This window comes from Neofelis nebulosa, chromosome 10 (genome assembly GCF_028018385.1).
Source record: "Neofelis nebulosa isolate mNeoNeb1 chromosome 10, mNeoNeb1.pri, whole genome shotgun sequence".
In the NCBI taxonomy this organism is placed as follows: Eukaryota; Metazoa; Chordata; class Mammalia; order Carnivora; family Felidae; genus Neofelis; species Neofelis nebulosa.
Genome location: NC_080791.1, coordinates 73,667,723 through 73,686,811, shown reverse-complemented (window position 1 = coordinate 73,686,811; position 19,089 = coordinate 73,667,723). Strand labels below are relative to the sequence as shown.

General features: G+C 46.8%; 1 protein-coding gene across 1 annotated transcript in view; it reads right to left on the bottom strand.

Moving 5' to 3' along the window:
* Positions 1–19,089, bottom strand: part of OTOG (otogelin) — a 90,902-nt gene that overhangs the window by 37,698 nt on the left and 34,115 nt on the right. Inside the window, exons 24-32 of the mRNA XM_058686540.1 lie at positions 14,446–14,553; positions 13,927–14,065; positions 12,174–12,308; positions 11,738–11,884; positions 11,312–11,431; positions 9,309–9,425; positions 8,112–8,268; positions 5,336–5,362; positions 2,692–2,859 (exon numbers count right to left, since the gene is read on the bottom strand). Of these exons, the coding sequence (XP_058542523.1) occupies positions 2,692–2,859; positions 5,336–5,362; positions 8,112–8,268; positions 9,309–9,425; positions 11,312–11,431; positions 11,738–11,884; positions 12,174–12,308; positions 13,927–14,065; positions 14,446–14,553 (1,118 nt within the window). The remainder of the gene's footprint in view (positions 1–2,691; positions 2,860–5,335; positions 5,363–8,111; positions 8,269–9,308; positions 9,426–11,311; positions 11,432–11,737; positions 11,885–12,173; positions 12,309–13,926; positions 14,066–14,445; positions 14,554–19,089) is intronic.

Sequence of the window (19,089 nt, the reverse complement as noted above, 5' to 3'; positions counted from 1 at the left end):
GTTCATGCTCTCAGCGTGACCTCAGGCAAGGCACTTTCCCTCTCGGGGACTTGCCCTCCTTCTTTGTGAAGGCTGCTCTCAGCCTAGATCAAAGTTCTCAACCATTTAAGTCCTCTTAACACAGGAGAGGCTGGAACGCAGACCCTGAGGTAAAAAGTCTTGTGTTTTACCTGAAGCATTCAAGTGACTTCTACTTCCCAGGCACTCAATTTTATTTCTTTTTACATCTGTGTTTGGGAGGCAGCATGGCACAGCAGTTCAGATGAAGTACTGGCTGCTGTCACTAACGAGTGACGCACCTTTGGGTGAATTTCCTAACTTCTCTGGGCCGCAGTTCTCGCATCTGTAACTTGGGAAAACAACAGCACCTTACCTCCTAAAACTGCTGTGAGGTCTAAATGAGTTGGTATGTATGAAGCACCGAGAATAGTGTCCAGCGCATGGTAAGTGCTACAGCAGGGTGAGCTACTATTATTAATAAATAAGGAACCTCCTCCCTAAATCTTCAAGTCAAATTGACCCTCCCCGGTGATACACCAGGCTATGACTTGTGTCCCTTTAATATATTCTACAGGACATCAAAACTCCCAAGAGTGACAGGCTCAGGCCTGAATGATTGCTGAATCTTCCCCTCTGTGACTTTTTCTGCTCTCCACTTCTTCCCATCATAATCTTTTCCACCATTCAAGGCCCAGTTCAAAGGACACTTCCATGCAGCCGCCCCAGATCTCACCTAGAAGGGACATTCTCTTCTGCTGTCCTGTACCCTGAGTACAGTATAAGGGAAGGAGCACAGGATAGGGTAGGTGTGGGGACCTGGGTCCTTACTGGGCCCTGCTCCCACCTGCCCGGGAGACCCAGGCCTGACTGAGGTGGAGGCTGGGCTTCACAGCCTCTTCACTCTGGGGAATCCTGTCCACAGTGATGTTCTCCAAGGACAGGCTACCCTGGGGTTCTGCTTAACATGCCCATAAAACCATTGGAAAATCATCGCCCCCTCTGGACTACTTCTTACTGCACTAACATATTGAATGGAGAACAGAAAGTGCCCACTAAGCAGATGACCTACTGCACCTAGAAGGTTGTAAGACACCCTTCTTTAAATAGGACCACACACGGACCTGGGGATTAGGAACGTTTAGGGAGGGGGTGCTCTCTTTTGGGTGGTGGTGGATGGCCCAGTCCCAGGCTTCCTTGTGCGGTGACGTGATTCCTCTTGGCACCTCCTACTGTACCCCTGGCTCACACCCCATGAACATCACCCACAGCTGTGCCTGGGGCTGGGCAGGAGCTGGAGTGTCTCTCTCCTCCTGAAAGGCCTTCCATGGCTCCCCACTGCCCTCAGAATAAAAGCCCAGCTCCTGAGCCCAGCTTACAAGTCCCTCTCTGGCTTCTTCCCACCTCTCAAGGGAACACCACTTACTCTAAGAAGCCTCTCCTGACTCCCCAAGACTGCGTTAGGGGCTCCTCCCAAGTGTTCCCACAGACATTGTTAACTGCCTTTGATCATGTCATGTCTGTCTCCTGGATGGGACTATGGACTTCTGGTGGGCAGGGATGTGTCTTTTCCATCCCTGATGCCCCAGCACCCAGCTCTGTGTCTGGCCTGGGAATAGGGCCCAGTGAAAGGGCGGGAGGGCATGAGGAAGGGAGGCAAGGATGAGGGTGTGGGGAAAGGTTCTCCTAACTAGATAAACAGCAGACCCTGAGAATCTGAGAACTTAAATCCTTAGATTGGGATGGACTTTCTGAGAAGCATCTTGGTTCATGGCTCCAGCTGATGCCAGGACAGGCTGCATGGACCATCCCTGTGGTTGGGAAGATACTGACTAGATGGGGCCAGCAGGATGCGGGGGTAGAAATGCTGATCACAGTGACCGTGCACACTAGGACACACACAAATGGCCAAAGAAAAGACTTCCTAGCACTGGTTCATCTGAGGCCTTGGCTGGCCCAGGGCCCAGCAAAAATACCATCCAGGGGTCTCTCTGCACCAGGCAAGATTCCTGCCACTCCTCAAACATTACCGAACTCCTAAGGGAGGGCAATGCCCGCTAAAGCTAAGCTTGTCCGGTCTGCAGACCTTCTGAGACCTGGGAGGCTGCAGCTGGTTCCAGGTGTGTCCCAGTCTGTGTAACCTGCCAGCCCAGAATTCAGGATCGTAACCTGAGCAAATCAAGAGCCTGCGCCTCCATTCACAGAAGAAAGCCCCCTGGAGTCAGTACATCAGCCAGCTCCCCTCTGGCACTTGAAGTCTATCCAGTCTCAAGGATGGAAGGGAAGAGGAAGAGAAGGAGAAGCAGGAAAAGATGGGGGTGGAGAGGGAAGAAGAGGAGGAGGAGAGGGGAAAGAAGACTGAGGGCAGGAAGGAGGGGAGGAGGAGAGGGAGAGGAAGTAGCAGTTGTCGCCACCAGGGTTTTCTGGAGTACGACAGGCAATGACGTAAAGCAAGGTACAAAGGTACATCAGGACCTTGGCCTCCCTGTTTTTTCCAGGGAGAAGAGGGAAGGTACCTCTTTGAAGAGACTAACAGGCTGACCCAAAAGGCTGTCTCAACTGGGAAAGGGGCACCTGTCCAAGCCCCACTTTTCTTCAGCTACTGCAGATTGCTTAGGGCCTCAACATCCTCCCCTCCTCTGGCAACTGCCTCCCTCCACCAAGGGCCGGGGTGGGGTTAGAGATAGGCCTTACCGTGAGCCTTGGCCTTGTACAGTGCAGCTGTCAGCAGGAAGTTCACAATGTCCCCTGGAGCCACGTCCTCTGCACTCACTAGGACTATGGCACCGCCTGCAGCCTTGGTGGCCACCAGGACACTGCCGCCTGCCAAGCTGGCCAGTTGGTAGGGACCCTTACCTAGTGCTGGAGAGAAGGGGCCCAGTCGTGAGCCCTGCCTCCCTGAGCCTTTGCCCACCTCCCATCCTGCCAAAGGTGGGGAAAAGAGAGGGTGCAAGAGAGCTACTCTTGGTCGCTTCCCTCACCCCAGATCCCAGGGAGCTCGATTCCACAAGAAGGGAAGTAAACTCCAGGCTGTCAGTCCCTGATGGGAAATGCCCCTCTGCACAGTGCCTGAACAATTTCACAAGAAGCCTGAGAACAAGGCCACCCATGGGAGACCTCTGCCCACCTACCACCACCAAATGTCTCTCCGTGAGCTGGTCCCACAGCCACTGCTCTATTCAGGGTCATCTCTGATACTTAACATCAGACCTGGTCTCTGCCCACGCAAGGCCTGAGGGAAGGCCAGGAAGTCTTGGGCTCAACATTAGTGTTTACCTACTTATCTCAAAGTGTCATTTTTGTGTCCCTTAGGTGCCTACAGTTGTTGGTATAGGTTGGAAAGGGCCATGGGGTTTCCTAGACAACTGGCAATAATCTTATAACCAACTTCCCTGCCTCTGGTGTGTCCCTTGGCTTCCAGTGCTGCCTCCCCACAGGTGTCTGAGTCACTTTTCTAGTCACACTCCCTGCTGGGACTCATCCATGGCTCCCCATTGCCATCAGGATAGAATCCAAGAGCCCAGATTGAATTCAGGGACCCCCGCCTACCTCCTCACACCCTTGCCCGGCCACACTGAACTTCTCTGGCTCTTCCTTGAAAAAGCCGTGCTGTGTTCTACCTCATGCCTCTCCTCATGCTGTCCTGCCCACTCAGAATAGTCCTCCCTGTTTTGTGCCTGGCAAACGCCTACTCAACCTTTGGGGCCCAGCTCAAATGTCACCTCCTTGGCGAAGCTCTCCCTGCACCCTCTCCCGCCACACACAAACGTCATCCCTCCTCCTCTGCTCTCCCCCAGCCCTCGGAGTATGGCACACACTGATCACAGCTCTTATGATGAGGCTCATGATGGAGGGTCCATGTCTGTCTCCTGGACCAGATGGGAAATAGGCAGCACTGTGCTACTAAATGCCTGACAATAAGCTTTCAAACAAACAAACAAAACCCCAATCTGTAGTGTTCGCTGATTTCCATGGCGTGAATACTCATGCCAGTGGTCAGTTTCAAACTATGGACTGAATGTGGAGTTAGGAGTACACAGTGGTTTTAGAGAGCCAGTATGGGCCAACACGCTACTGTGACAGGCCTCATTGACCACTGATTCCCCAACACCCAGCAAGGGCCTGGACCAGAGAAAATGTTGGTAGAAGAGCAGAGCGAGGAATGGATGGGTGGGTGGGTGAGTGGGTGGAGGATGCTAGAAACAGCTTGTCCTTTGCCAGTTACTGCCACCGAAAATGCCACAGAAGGGAGAAAACTGCTCAGAGCTATCTTGCTGAAATGTCTTTGCCTGATGTCAGACAGACCTTGCCTGTCCCAGGGACTGCAATTCTCCTATTTCAGATTCATTCCTATAAAGAAAGATTCCTCATAGCCAGGAGGAAGCCCCTGGCCATCAGGAGTCCCTAAAGGCTAACATTTTGGAGGGCCTGTAGTCACTGCACTATCATGCTTTACTCTGGTCCAGCTCTCCTCTCGCAGACCCCCTGACTGGTATCCTGGTCTTTAGTCTGTCCCCCTCAATTTCACTTGCTATACTCTGCCAGCGGGACAGACCAAAACCTGATAATGCAGGAAACTGAGGACAAAGCCTTGGACCTATACCCACATAGGCCTGCTCATGGCATGGTACCTGGAGAGAATGGAGCTGGGCCCAGAAGTCAAATGTGAATGATACCAAGGACCTGAGAAGCATCTAACCCTGCCAAGATCTGACTTCCCACCCCGTTGCCCATGAGCCTAGTGATGAAACTGAGTAATGAGCTCTAATGCTGGACATTAACCTTCCTTGGGTCTTTAGTCATGACCTGTGTTTTCACCCTACCTAATGCAGAAGTTGGAGCATATCTTGGTACCCTGGGACCTTGGCTAAATTTGAAGATGAATCTGACAGTCTAAGCCAAGCTATAGGTTTTGCTCCAGTCATCCTCAGAAAGAGCAGTTTGAATTTGCCTTTGCCACTCAAAACTTTAGGAGACCCAAGACAATATTCCATGGGCCTGATGAACTAGACTGTGAAGGCCACAGGGTGGCACACTGTGCAAATGGGGTTTTAACTTCCTGGTGAAGCTATCCTGGGTGAGAACAACTCCTGGGAAGCTGGCCCAGCCTGGACTATGGACCAGGGCCACAGGAACTTCTAGGCACAGAATTCCCGGGCATCCCTGTGGGTCTCTGCACTGTCTGGGTTCTCCCTGTATGATGGGGTTCCCCCCCTGCCCCATGTCACAGCTCTTCTGGGGCCAGCAGGGCCTCAGGATGGCTGATGCTGTTATGGCATCAGGGCAGGGCTGGCAGTGGCTCAGCCCCCCAGACTCCACTTGGGGAAGACGGGCTTACCTTTGTTAAAGAAGTCACAGTCATACGCTGAAAGAGAGAGAAAAGACTTTTTGAGAAACCTGGAACAGATGGACAGAGCCATGGCCCCTAGCAATCCCAGCTGTCCCAGATTTAGCTTGCCTCCCAAACTCCAAGATTTAGGCATGGTCACCGGATTCATATATCTTAAGGTGTAGGAAATACCATGGCTCCTTTCTGTACCCCCAGCACAAAGCTCAAAACCTGGCCTAGAGTAGGCACTCAGCATGCATCAAATGAATGAATGAGTGAATGAATGAATGAATGTTGGACAGAACGGTGTGTTTTGTGTGGTCCCAAAGGGCAAGGTTAGAATCGAGAAGTGGAAACTCCAATAAGAAATCTTATAGAAGGTCCTGGAGGAATACAAACACAAGGTACAAATTGGTATTTCAAGAACCTTGGGTGGAAGGGAACAAGGGGCCTCTAAGATCCAAGGCTTCTTCAGGTCCCTGGGTGTAGTTTCCATCAGGTTTTGACAAGCTCTTCCAAGTGTGTGCTCAGCGCACCCTCTAGTGGCCCAGCCCAGCACCACAGCCTATTGCCCTGGGACCTGAGACCTGGATTCTTTAGTCCATTGGGGTAAACTGGGTACCTAAAGCCAGAAGCAAGGCCATGAGGAACCACTTGGGTAGGCTGAGGAGGATTCTCCCTCGCTTGTAGGCATGGTCTGAAGAGAGCCACCAACTCCACTGCATTTGGCATTGACCTCTAGAAAGAGCACTAGCAGTCAGATTGACCCACCATGTGGTTATGGGAAAGTACTCACTTCTCCTCACTTGTTGACTCAGAAGATTGAACTAGAGAATTAGATCTCAGAGTCTCTGGTTTCAAGTGTGTACCAGGTCTGCGGGAGATAGTCCGGAAAAGTCAGACCTGAGTTCAAATTCCATCTCTCTCACTCTTCAACTGTGCATACTGGGACAAGTTACTCAACCTTTCTGAAATTTAATGCCCTACTTTATAAGATGGGACCACCACTAGTATCTGCCCCATAGATTTGTGAGGTCTGGACTAGGGTAAGGCAAATGCTTACCTTGGGTGCAAAATGCAAGAGGGCGTCAAAAATCTCAGTAATTAAGATATATAGTATTTTAACACACCGTTTAAAAATTTTTGAAGTTAATGCAAAAATACCACGATAAACAAAATATCAAAAATTTTAAATAAGGACAGGATCAATGACAGTGCCTTGCCGAGCCACACTGGATCCTGAGTTAGAAGGGAAAATCAATAATATTGATCCTGTCATTACTTAAAACTTTGACTTTTTGTTCACCAAAGCCGAAGAGAGTTTTGCATTAAGTTTGAGTTTTTAAAACGATTACCTTAAAATGTGACTTATCTCCATTACTGAGATCTTGGTGCCCCTTAAATCTTGTGTCCCAGGTGAGGTGTCCTTTATTTCACTCTAGCCCTAAAGATTAAGTGAGTTAACGAGGAGATGGCTCAGGGCCTGGCACACAGCAGATACTTGTAAATATGTGTTCCCTTCTCTTTCAAGAAGGATTTTTATCTGAGGAATAGAGGGAGGACCACTGAGCATCCACAGAGCATCTGCAGTGGGAGGGTCCAGAGGAAGATGGACAGATAAAAGGGAGGCCAAAGGCGGATTCTGTTCCATCTTCTTCCTAGGGTCATCCTGCCTGGAGCTCTCAGGGCTCAGGACATGCCGGCCCCATGTCCCCATAAAAAATGACAGCGACCTCAGTAATAGCATAGAGCACTGTGCCAAGGGCTTTACATGTGTTATCTCACTGACAGCTCACAGCACCCTGCAAGGCAGGTATGGTTCCCTCAGCCCTCGACTATGAGTCAGAGTGTGAAGAACATGCCCCAGGTCACCCCACTTGGTGACCGCTAACCCAGAGAGTCTGGCCCCAGGGCTTGTGTAATAACCACTGCACCCCAAAGTGAGGCATAAATGCACCAGGAAGATCACTGGTGTGCAGGAACAAATCATAAAAAATAAGTTAATGAATAATTTAACTTTCTACATATTTTATTTAATTTTTAAAATATTCACTTTTATATCTGCTGTATGACATACATTTACACTACTAACAGCATATTTATGTACATGCATCTATGTATATGTATGCATGCATGCTGGAAATATTTTTACAGGATAGGAGCAGACAGCCCAGGGCGTTTGCAGACCACCATTGCGCTAAATAAACTGATGTCTTGTGCTGCCTCTGATGGGGCCTGTGTGTGTTAGCTGACAAAGGGCTTTTACATTCACTATCCCATTTGATCCTCACAGTGAAGCTGGTGGGGCAGGTCGATTCCTACTTTTCAGATGAGAAAATTGAGCCCTGGAGAGACTGAATGACTTGTTAAGGCCATTCGCAAATGGTTAAGGCCACACAGCTTGCAAATGGCAGCTGTGGGTCTGAAACCCGGGGCTCCTCACTCCCCTGGTAGAGTGGGTAAGGGCACAGGTCTGCAGCCGGACCATCTGAAGATGAGCCCTGGATTGACCACTAACCTATGTGACCTTGAGCATGTTACTTAATCTCTGCCTCTGTCTAACCTGCTCCCCAACTGTAAAACAGGAATAAATGGTCCTACTTCATAGGGTTTTGCAAAAATTCAATGAAAGATACAGGCAAACCTGTATCCAGCTGAGGAGGATGTGCCTGGAACATACCAAGTACTCAATAAACACTAGCCACTAGAGAGTGATGGCGCCCCACGGGCCTGCCCACAGAGGGGTCCCCACTCCCTACCTTGGCTGATTGGTCTGGATACTCACGGCAGAGGTGTGGGGTTCTCCAGTCCACAGCCACCCCATGCTGACAGCACTGGTGGGCATAGGCAGACACGCTGGCACAGAAACACTCACAGTCACCACCCCGGTTGCACCCACATGTGTCTGTCAGGCAGTTTGAGTAAAACCAAGTGACATCGACCTAAGGGAGGTCAGAAGTCAGAGGTCAGAGGACAGCTCCTGAATGTTAGCTCTTCAGCTGCTCAACCAATGCCACTTAGCCTTAGGGAGTGGTACAGATATGAAGGGGCCACAGGGCAGGGTGAGCTGCCTGGGTGGGGTGAGGGCAGACAGGTGGCCAACTCAGAAGGAAACAACTCCATGGCCCAGACAGATCCTACTTTTGAGAACTGGGCTCTCACCTTCCCCAGACCTATGCTATTGGATCCAGGGGCTAAGGATGTGGCTGAGAAACAGATGTGGGGTATGAACTCCCAGCCAAGGCCAGAGACAGCCAAGGCCAGCCCGACAGCAGCCTTGAAAGCCCTGGAGGGGACCATGCGAAGCTAAGCGCCAGCTCCCCTCTGTCTCCTCTGAGGGCAGAACAGGCAGCGGGCCGATGCCACAGCATAACAGGCTTTTGTTCACTGTTCAGAAGGACTTCCTCATCAGAGCCAGATTGAGACAGGTTTGAAAAAGGCATGGAAGGGGTGTGTGGGTGGCTCAGTCCATTGAGCATCTCACTCTTGATTTCGGCTCAGGTCATGATCTCATGGTTTGGTTTGTGGGATTGAGTCCTGTGTGGGGTTCTGTGCTGACAGCACAGAGCCTGCTTGGGATTCTCTCTCTCCCCTCTCCTACTCTTGTACATGCGCATGCACACGCACCCTCTCTTTCTCTCTCTCAACAATAAAAAAATATTCTCTCTCTCTCTCTTTCAAAATAAATAAACAATAAGAAAATTCTCTCTCTCTCTCCATCTGCCCCTCTCCCACTCTCTTTCTCAAAATAAAAGAAGGGCATGGAAGGTGTTTGTCTGTCTGTCCTGGGTCATCTGGGAATCTGGGAAAACAGGGCAGACTCATCTGAGCTAGCTGGAGGCAGGGAATTGGCAGAGGTGGATCTCCTTTCTAGACCTGAGGTGCCTCTTCTGAGGCGTGGGCATGGGGGGTTCTGAGAGCGGAAGGGATCCCGCGAAGGTGGGGGAGGGAATCAGGAGTGTTGAGACTGGGGTCCACTCACCACAGGGTGGCAGGTCTCAAACACCTCACTGAGCAGAATGCTGCACTCCTTTCTGGCAAACGGTTCCCGGAGAGGATTCAGGACACACGTGTCCCAGGGGTCAAGGGTATCTGGGCACTGAGAGGCAAAGACACGTCTGTTGATCCCCCTACCCCCACAATGCCTTATTGCCTGGTGTGGTGGACAAACTCCTAGACTGACTCCCATGGTCCCTGACTCCTGAGGTTCAAGCCCTTGTATAATCCCCTCTCCTTGAGTGTGGGAAGGACTTATGAAGGCTTCAAGCTGAAAAAAGAAGGCTAAGGTGATGGGATGGACATGGTTATGTGTATGTGATTGCATTTTTATGTTACATTAGATGGTAGAGCCCATCTCTCTGGAGTCTCTCTTTTGCTGGCTGTGAGGAAGCAAGCGACCATGTTGGGGAATCTCACATGACCAGAATGGTGAGTGGTCTTTAGGAGCCGAGGGTCCTCTCTAGCCAACAGCTAGCAAAACCACTGAAGCTCTCTGTCCTATGGCTGCAAGGAACTGAATGCTACTGACAACCCCCCAGCAGGTGGGGAAGGAGATACCTCCCTAGTTGAACCTGAGATGAGAGCTCAGCCCTGGCTAACACCTTGGTAGCAGACCGTGATACCCTAAGCAAAGAACCAAGTCAAGCCCTGCCCTGACTCTTGACCCAGAGAAACCGAGATAATACATGTGTGTGGTTAAATGCTGCCAAATCTGTAGTAATGTTGTTACACAGCTATAGATAACTAATAACTAATACAGACTTCCTCAATGTCTGACAAGCCTCCTCCATCAGGCCTACATTCTCACATAACACAACCCCCCCTCACCGGCCCAGGATATGCCAAGGGATTATCGAGAGAAGAGCAGCAGTAGGGGATCAGAGGAGGGGAGCAATAAAAGTTAGTCACCCTCTCTGCTTCTTTTAAATGGGAGTGGGCTAGAGCACACCCTTCTGAGACTATGAGAACAGCCTTGTCCCACCTCAGGATTATACTGAGGACGATGCCCTGACCCCAAGCTACATAAGCTCACCTTCGTCTATTACCCAACAGAGAATTAGGGACCTAAAATGACCCAGTCCGAGAAAGGCAAAAATGTAACACTCATATCACCACTGTCTGCTGCTGTACTCATGGCAGACATAACTAATCAACCACAGTTCTCCTTCTAGCTGAGCCTGACACAAGTCAGGTATTTCTCAGCATAGCTTCCTAGGCAACCTCTTCTGGCTGATCAAAGCTGTCATGATAAGTCAAATCCAGTCACCATCCCTCTCCTGGCATAGCTCCTTCACAGAGGATGACAGAGAAGATGGAACTTAGTCAAGGTCAACCAGCAAGTCACTGGATGACCCAAGACAAGAACCTAGGTCTCCTGCTCTGAGTGAGTTCAGTGCTATTTAGCTCCATAGTTCACAGCTGGGGCGCCTCAGCCATCTCTCAACCTGCAGGGACACCCTCCTCATTTCTGCCTCTGTTAAAGTTGTCCTCCCTCTCAGAGGCTTTCTCTCTGATACATGCATCTTTCCAAATATGGCCTATCCTTTAAGTACCACCGTACTCCCACCTCCTTCAGGAAGCCTCTGATTGCCTCAGTCCACATGGGTCTCTCTTGGATTCTCCTCTGGGCCAGACCTAGTGCCAGGCACTGGGGACACAGAAGATGGGTAAGATGGTCATGCTTCAATAAGCCTTATCTTCCCTGGCAGGTGGTCATGTCTCCTAAGACAAAGACTTTGTCTCCTTTGCAGCCCCTACCCTCCTGCCAGGGCTTGATCCGGGGCACACATGCAGCTCGATTTGTGAGGTGGGTGGTATGTGTCCTCAGGCCACAGGACAGAGTCTAAGGCTGGGGATGCTGGGTCAGAGGCTGGTGGAGCGGTTGCAGGAGCAGCCTCACCGAGGAGCAGTCTCTGACTGGGGTTCCCTCAGTGCTGGCCAGGGCCCATCTGAGTGAAGGAGTAAGTCAGCCTAGGGAGGCTTTACCTCAACTGCAGCCCAACTGCTGCCAAACTCCTGGGGGTTAGTTAACTCTAAATTCTCCGGAGTCCTCATCTCATTGATGGTTTTTAAGTCAAAGTTCCCACAGAGTCCAGCCAGCTGGCCCTGAAAGAAGAGAGAACACGGCGGTCACCTGCAGGAACACCAGGGATGAACCACTGGAAGAGGAGTCACCATGAGCCCAGGAATCTGTCATGGACCCAGAAGCAACTTCTGGAGTCACAATGTAAAGAGGGATAGGAGAAGAGCCAGGGGAGAAGTGCACAGAGTGGGGTGCAGGCAGAAAGGACAGGAGACATGATGCTCCTGGCTCCTCGGTGAGGGTATAGTTCATGCGAGGATGCCCAGTGGCCTGGATCAGCCCCAGACAGGAGCAGAGGGCCCTGTGAGGGTCACTGCTCATGCAACTACCTGCCATTGTGGCCCAGCCTGGACGTGCACTGTGGTTCTTTGGTCCCATAAGAGGGTGATGTGTTCCCTTGGGAAATGCACCAATGTGAAAAACCCTGCTTGCCAGGTGTGGACCTCCTGCTTCTCATCCAGGAAGCTCTCAGGACTCTAGGGGGACAGAGACAGTCATTCCTGTGGCCTGAGTGTCCCCCAATGCCTGGGTCAGTGGGGCCCGGATCTAAGTCATTGTCCAGTCCCAGGAAATCATGCCTCCCTCATGCCCTGACATTGACCTCTGTGTTCTTGACTCTGATCAAGGAATTCAATCTGGGCTGCTGACTCAACGGCTCCAAGAGAAACTGCTGTGGTAAGGAAACCAGTCCCCAGCCCTCTTCTGCCCCTGGCCCCTGTTAACATACAAATCGCTCGTACAACCTTAACCTGCACCAGGCCTTACAGGATTTCCTGAGTCATCATCAAAGATAATGAGTGAGTTCCCAACGTTGATGGAAATAAACTTCCTGCAGATGATGCCAGAGCTGTAGCAGTCTACGTTTTCTACAATCACAGAGAAACTGAAATCCGAAGTGCTCTGAGAAGAAAATAAGTCAGTTCATCAAGCCAGGGAGGGAAAAGATCCTGCAGACAGGCACAGAGGTAGCGAGACATGGACTCTGAGGTGGTTTTCAATCCATTTCTACTTCTTATTAACTGTGTGACTTTGGGAAACTTACTTCAGTTCTCCAAAGGTCAATTTCATGTAGTCACTCTCCAAAAAGTATCTGATGGATGGATGGATGGATGAATGAATGAATTTATAAGAGGATGATTGGTGCTGACAGGGGTGAGGGACAGGGGTACTATCTTATATCCATTGATGATAGTAGCGAAGCCTTTTTGGAGGGCACTTTTCAAGCACTGTGTACAGCTTTTTATAGCATTTCCGCTTACAAGAGTCTAGAGACACATCCACAAAAGTATTCATTGAGCATTTAAATATCAGCAACAATTTAAATGCCCATCAATGGGGGGATAATAAAACAAACTAGAGCATGTCCTCTCTGTAGAATTTTACAGAAAGAGGAAAGGAGTATGTACTGACTGCATGAGATCATGACTAAGGTATGTTCTGTTAAGTGAATAGAGCAAATTGTAGAATTCTATCCACATAAACTAAACCAAGTTCATGTGTGCATGTGTATATGTGTGGATATATGTATGTCTTGTGGAAAGTGATCTTGCAGGATTCACATCTGACTGTTATGAGCAGGGAATGAGAACAGAAGAGGTGTGAAGGGAAACACTCATTTCTAACATATGCTTCTATATTGTTTTAAATGCCCGTGAAGAGCACGCATTACCTTTGAAATTTTAAAATTAAAATGGGTATAATCTGTCTCAGAGTTACAGAAATCATGTGAAAGACCCCAGTACAATGCCTCCTCCATAGATAAGACTCATTCCATAGAAGGTTTGTCATTATTATTATTACTCTTACTATTATATAGTGTGACAGGCCCTTAGCAAAACCAAGGTCCCCTGAGAGTGTCGCTGGCACTCTCCCACCTGCCCTGTTGGTACCCCTCTTCTCCTTCTGGAGGGGATCCTACTTCTACTATGCCCCTCACCCTACATCACCATCCCTTTTCTTTTGCATAAGCTGACAGCTTTAGCACGTGACTCCTTAAGCACACCAAATCTCCCATCAGATTTCTTGGTTCACACCTGACACCAGCTCTGCTACTGCCTAGATGTGTGATCTCAGGCAAGACACCTGACTTCCCTAAGCCCAAGTTGCTGCACCCATAACATGGGGCAAATATATTCTACCTCATAGGGTTGATATGAGAATTAAGTAAAACAATCCTCCAAATTGGCTCAGGAGACCACCAGGCATATAATAAAAGTTTAGAAAACATAAGCTCTTACTACAGATAGAAAAACCATTGGGACCCAATGGGGCAAGGCTATAATGGTGAGTGGACATGCAGTGGGGTATTTCATGCCCGGTGAGCTCTGTCTAGCTCTGAACCTGCTCCTCAGCACTTCTTTCAGTCGCTAGCTAGCCACACCCCCAAGCTTAGATCCCTCCACCCACCTAATTGTGCAACAGACTGGAGTCTAGAATATCACCGTGCCTGACAGGTCCTCAGCCTCAGATGCCCTGGGTCCCCATAGCGCCAGCCCATCAGACACCTCCAGGAGCTCACCTTGACCAGGTGCACTTTGCATGCCCCGACAAAGTCAAACGGGAGCCCATCAAACGTGCGGTAGTGCCGGTCGCCATAGGCCGTGCAGGTGGAAGCACAGGGGTGGAGAGCGCACTGGAATGAGCCCCGCTGGCACACACTGAAACACATGTGCCCAGACCAGCTCGCAGGGCACCCCCCCCACACACACACATACACTCTGAATACCCACGACAGAGCCATTGCCTGTAGAGTTCCCACTATGTGCCTCTGGGCTGGGGGGTCACAAACACCAGCAACCTTCAACAGAAGCCTGCCGGTCACAAACTCACATTCATGTAAACATTTACAGAAACGCCCCCCAAATTTCCATCTATACGTACACTTGTATATACACAAACATCCCTAAATAACACACAAACACGCGACATGAGTATGAACATGGTGGAAGGGGAATGCCAGACTGTACTCATGATCACGCTTCTCATATCCATCCTCATCCCCAGCCAAAAGCAGAGTGCGAACAGTACCCTCACTTACCAGGTATGGCAGGGAGACATGACCTGGTCCCCAGGGAAATATTCCTTCCCCTTCCAAGTGCATGGGCAATCCTCTGGCAGGAAACATGCATCTCCATGTCTGAGCAAGCTGTAGGAACACAGCAAGCAGGTGGTCAGGAAAGCACCCTTCCCATATCTGCCATCTATGGAAGACCCTGCATCCACGTGGACACCGTGGGGTGGTTCCTAGCATTTATGCCAAAGAAACTGACCATGTACCCAACTACCATCCTGCTGCTGCTCAGTGGGGCAACTGGAAAAACCAGAGACAGACTTGACCCACGTCAGAAGCCTCTGCTATCCATCAGGAAGCAAGGCTCAGTTCTACTAGCCGCATCCCCCTGGCCAGGCTAGACGCCAGTTGCCTCTTAGGCACTAGCTGTATGTTAATAAACGGATCATGAATGTGGTCATTGACCCTCTTACTCCAGTTGCTCATGGGACAACCAGGAGACCTGCACTGAAAGAAATGTTAGTGGAAGTTTTTCAGGAAGATGGAAACTCAGATCCACATGAAGAAATGAACAGCTCCAAAAATGGAAAATATGGTGAAAGACAATTTTAGCAATTATTTCTTAATTTCTTTAAAAGATAATTGAGCATTTAGAGCAAGGTTAATGTCAATGAATTGTGTGGTGTATAATATATGTAGAAGTAAAATGCATGACAATAACAGAACAAAGGATAAGGAGTAAGTAAATGAAAGTATACTGGTGTAAATATTCTATATAAAGTGATAAAATATTAATTCACAGTAGATTGATCAATGAAACATGCATATTATAACCTCTAGAAAAACACAAAAAATAAAAATGCCAAGATATATAGTTAAAATGAAGTAAAAGAAATAAAATAGAATATTAAAAATACTTAGCCCCCCAAAAAAGAAAGAAAAGATGGGGAAAAAAAAAACCAATAGAACGGACAGATAACAAAGAACAAGATGGTAGTATTAAATCCAATCCAATTACATTAAATCCAAATGTATTTCTCACTTCAATTCAAAGTGAGAAATTGTAACATTGGCTAAAAAAGCAAGACCCAACTATATTTTATTTACAAAAGACACAATTGAAGTAAAAGCACAGATACGTTAAAAGTAAAATTACAGGAAAAAATACCGTGCAAACATCAGTTATAAGAAAGATGGAGTGGCTTTATTAACATCAGACAAAGCAGACTTCAGGCCAAGTAGCATTAACAGCAACAGGAGGAATATGTCATGGCAACGGAAGAGACCATTTATTAAGAGAACACAACAATCCTAAATGGGCATGCACCAAGCAACGGAAATTTAAAAGCAGAAGCAAAAACGCATAGAACTAAAAGGAGAAAGAGACAAATCCACAGTTATAATTGGAAATCTCAACACTCCACTCCATTAATGATAGAACAAAAAATTCTTCAAAGATGTAGGAGATGTGAAAAATCGGACATTGCTCTTAACCTAATCGACAATTTAAAAACTCTATACAGAACAAGATGGAGTCACTCATGTCAAGCAGTGGCCTGTGTCAAATAATGACAGTAGCAGGTAAGGGCATTGCGGCCAAGACCAGATATCACCAAGACCAGCACCAGCTTGTGACACACTCAGAACTGATAGCCAGCAGAAACAGAGATCTACAAAGCCCCAAGACTGATTAAATCCCTTTAAAAAGGGAGGGTTTTTGCAGCAAACTGTCAGACTCCTCAGACACTGACCCCTCTTCAAAAAGGCACCTGCTGCCAAAGGTTCTGCCTGATTGATCTCCGAACAGAACAGAGATCGTTCACTGCTTGAACATAATAAGCAGTAAACGCGAACAGTTGATCTGGACCGGACCTAGGCCTTATCTCAACTGTGTGCCTGACTTAGCGTTTGTTTTATTAGCTTTCTACCCCTATTCCATCTCGTTTGTTGTGTGACTTGTCTTGTGCTTTGCTTTGTGTGACATGTATGAAGCCAAGTTAAACACATGAGTTAAACACATGTCATTGAGTTTGGAATACTGAGCCTGCTTTATAATTATGCTAACCTTGCTTTATGACTGAATAAACCTCACATTGTGGAAAGACACAACTCATGTGTGTGCCTTCGTAGTGTGCTCATGACACTCTATATCCAGTCACAGCAAAGTGCACGTTATTTTCAAGCATTCATGGAAGGTTCACCCAGACAACTATATTCTGGACCATAAAAACTCAGTAAATTTCAGAGGTTTGAAATCATACAAAGTATATTATCTGATCACAGTGAAACTAAATTAGAAATCAGGAACAAACAAATATAAAAAAAACTCCAAACATTTCAAAATTTTGTAACATTTCTAAATAACTCATGGGTCAAAAAAGAAATCACAAAGGAAATAGAAAAGATTACAACAAAAATAATAAAAACATGTTATATCAAAATTTTTAGAGTGAGCTAAGGCATTGCTTACAGAGAAATTTATAGCTTTAAATGCTTATATTAGAAGTAACAAAAGATTACAATAAAAGATCTCAAATAGAAATATAAGAGCAAGCTAAATCCAAAGTAAGTAGTAAGAAGGAAATAATAAAGATAAGAGCAGAAATCAGTGAAATAGAAAACAGAAAAACAATAGAAAAAAAAAATCAATGAAACCAGAGTAGGTTCTTTGAAAACATCAATAAAACTGACAACCCCCTACCTAGACCGGATAGTACAAAAAAGGAAAAAATCATATTACTAATATCTGGAAAAAGAGAAAACATCACTGCAGATCCTACAGATATTAAAAGGAAAATAAAGAAATACTTTTATGATGTAAAGCCCATAAATTTGACAACTTAGGTGGAAGGAACAACAAAGACATCAAATACCTATGAACAAATTCAATGGCACATGTCCAAAACCTTTCCATGAAAACTATGAAACACTGCTGAGAGAAATTAAAGAACATCCAGTAAATGGGATAATGCCATATTTATGCACTGAAGGACTCACTAGTGCGAAGACATCAGCTCTCATCAAACCGACTTCTAGATGCAACACAAAACCAATTAAAATCCCAGAGGCTTTTCTGTAGAAATTCCCAAGCTAATCCTAAATTTACATGGGAATGCAAAGACCTAGAAGTGTCCAAATCTTTGAAAAAGAATAAAGTTGGAGCACTATCACTTTCTGATTTCAAGACTTACTATATAGCTTCAGAAATCAAAAACGGTGTGATACAGGCCTAAAGATACACAAACAGGGGCACCTGGGTGGCTGTCGGTTGAATGTCCAACTTTGACTCAGGTCATGATCTCACAGTTTGTGAGTTCAAGCTCCACATGGGACTCACTGCTGTCAAGGCAAAGCCCGCTTCAAATTCTCTGTCCCCCTCACTCTCTTCCCCTCCCCCGCTCATGCTCTCTCTCAAAAATAAATAAACATTAAAAAAAATGTAAAGAGAAACAAATAGATCAATGGTACAGAATAGAGAGTCCTGAAATAGACCCACATTTATACAGTCAATTGATTTTTTAACAAAGGTACCAAAGCAATTCAACAGGGAGAGAAAAGTCTTTTATTAAAATGGAGCTAGAACCACTCGATATCCATCAGAAAAAATAAAATGAAACTTGACTCCATTTTACAATATAGAATCATTTCAGATAGGTTATAGAATCAAATGTAAAAGCTAAAATTGTAAAGGTACTAAGGGAAAAGGTTGGAGAATGTCTTTGTGGCCTTAGAGTTGCAATTACTTAGGACACAGAGAACACTGATCATAAAGAAAAAAATGATAAATTAAAATCAAAATTTTAAACTTCTGCTCATAATCAATTTTTACACATCTTAATATACATTAAGTAAAAAAAATAACCACGGACAAGGAGAAAATATTGGCAATGTATATATTTGATAAGGAAAGAACTTCTACAACTTAAAGAAAATAGTCAACCAGATAAGAAATGGGCAAAAGACTTGAGTGGACACTTCACAAAGGAAAATATATGAAGGGTGGGGGGGGAGGGACCATGAAAAAGTACTCATTCTCTTTAGGGAAAATTACCAGTTAAAATTACCAATTAAAATTACCAATTAAAACAATAATGAGATAAAACAAATAATGAATACTTTTCATAGGTAGGTATACATGACCATTTAAATTTGTCAAAGCTTAGCCAACTGTATACTTAAAATCTATGCATTTTACTGTTTATAAATTATGTTACACTTTAAAAAAAATTAAAAGGGAAAAAAACAGTGAGGCACCAAAAGTTGACTGGAAGCTGCATAATTAAGAATAGCCACCATTTTGTTGGGAAACTTCTAAAATGTCAGTTTTGGTAGATTTTTGTTCTCTTGGCCCAGCCCATTTTCAAGAAAAGAATCCTCTTCATCTCCACCCTGGGACACAGAAGCTTCGGTGCCACTATTGTTGGAAGCAAGCTGGGGAAGAGGGCTGAAGTCCCAGTAGGTTTTCATTTAATCTCCCTGTTTTTACTCTGCATCTCATCCCTCTTGGTGCTCCTGAGATCAAAGTCTCTGATCTGGTTTCTGCAGAAACTTTTACCATCCTGCTGGATGGGGTTAGGGTCGTTTCGTGACCTCAGGGCATGGGGGAGGAAGCCTAGGGGGGTTAACTGCTCCTTACAAAGACTTGTAGGGGACATCCTCCTGTCTCTCTCC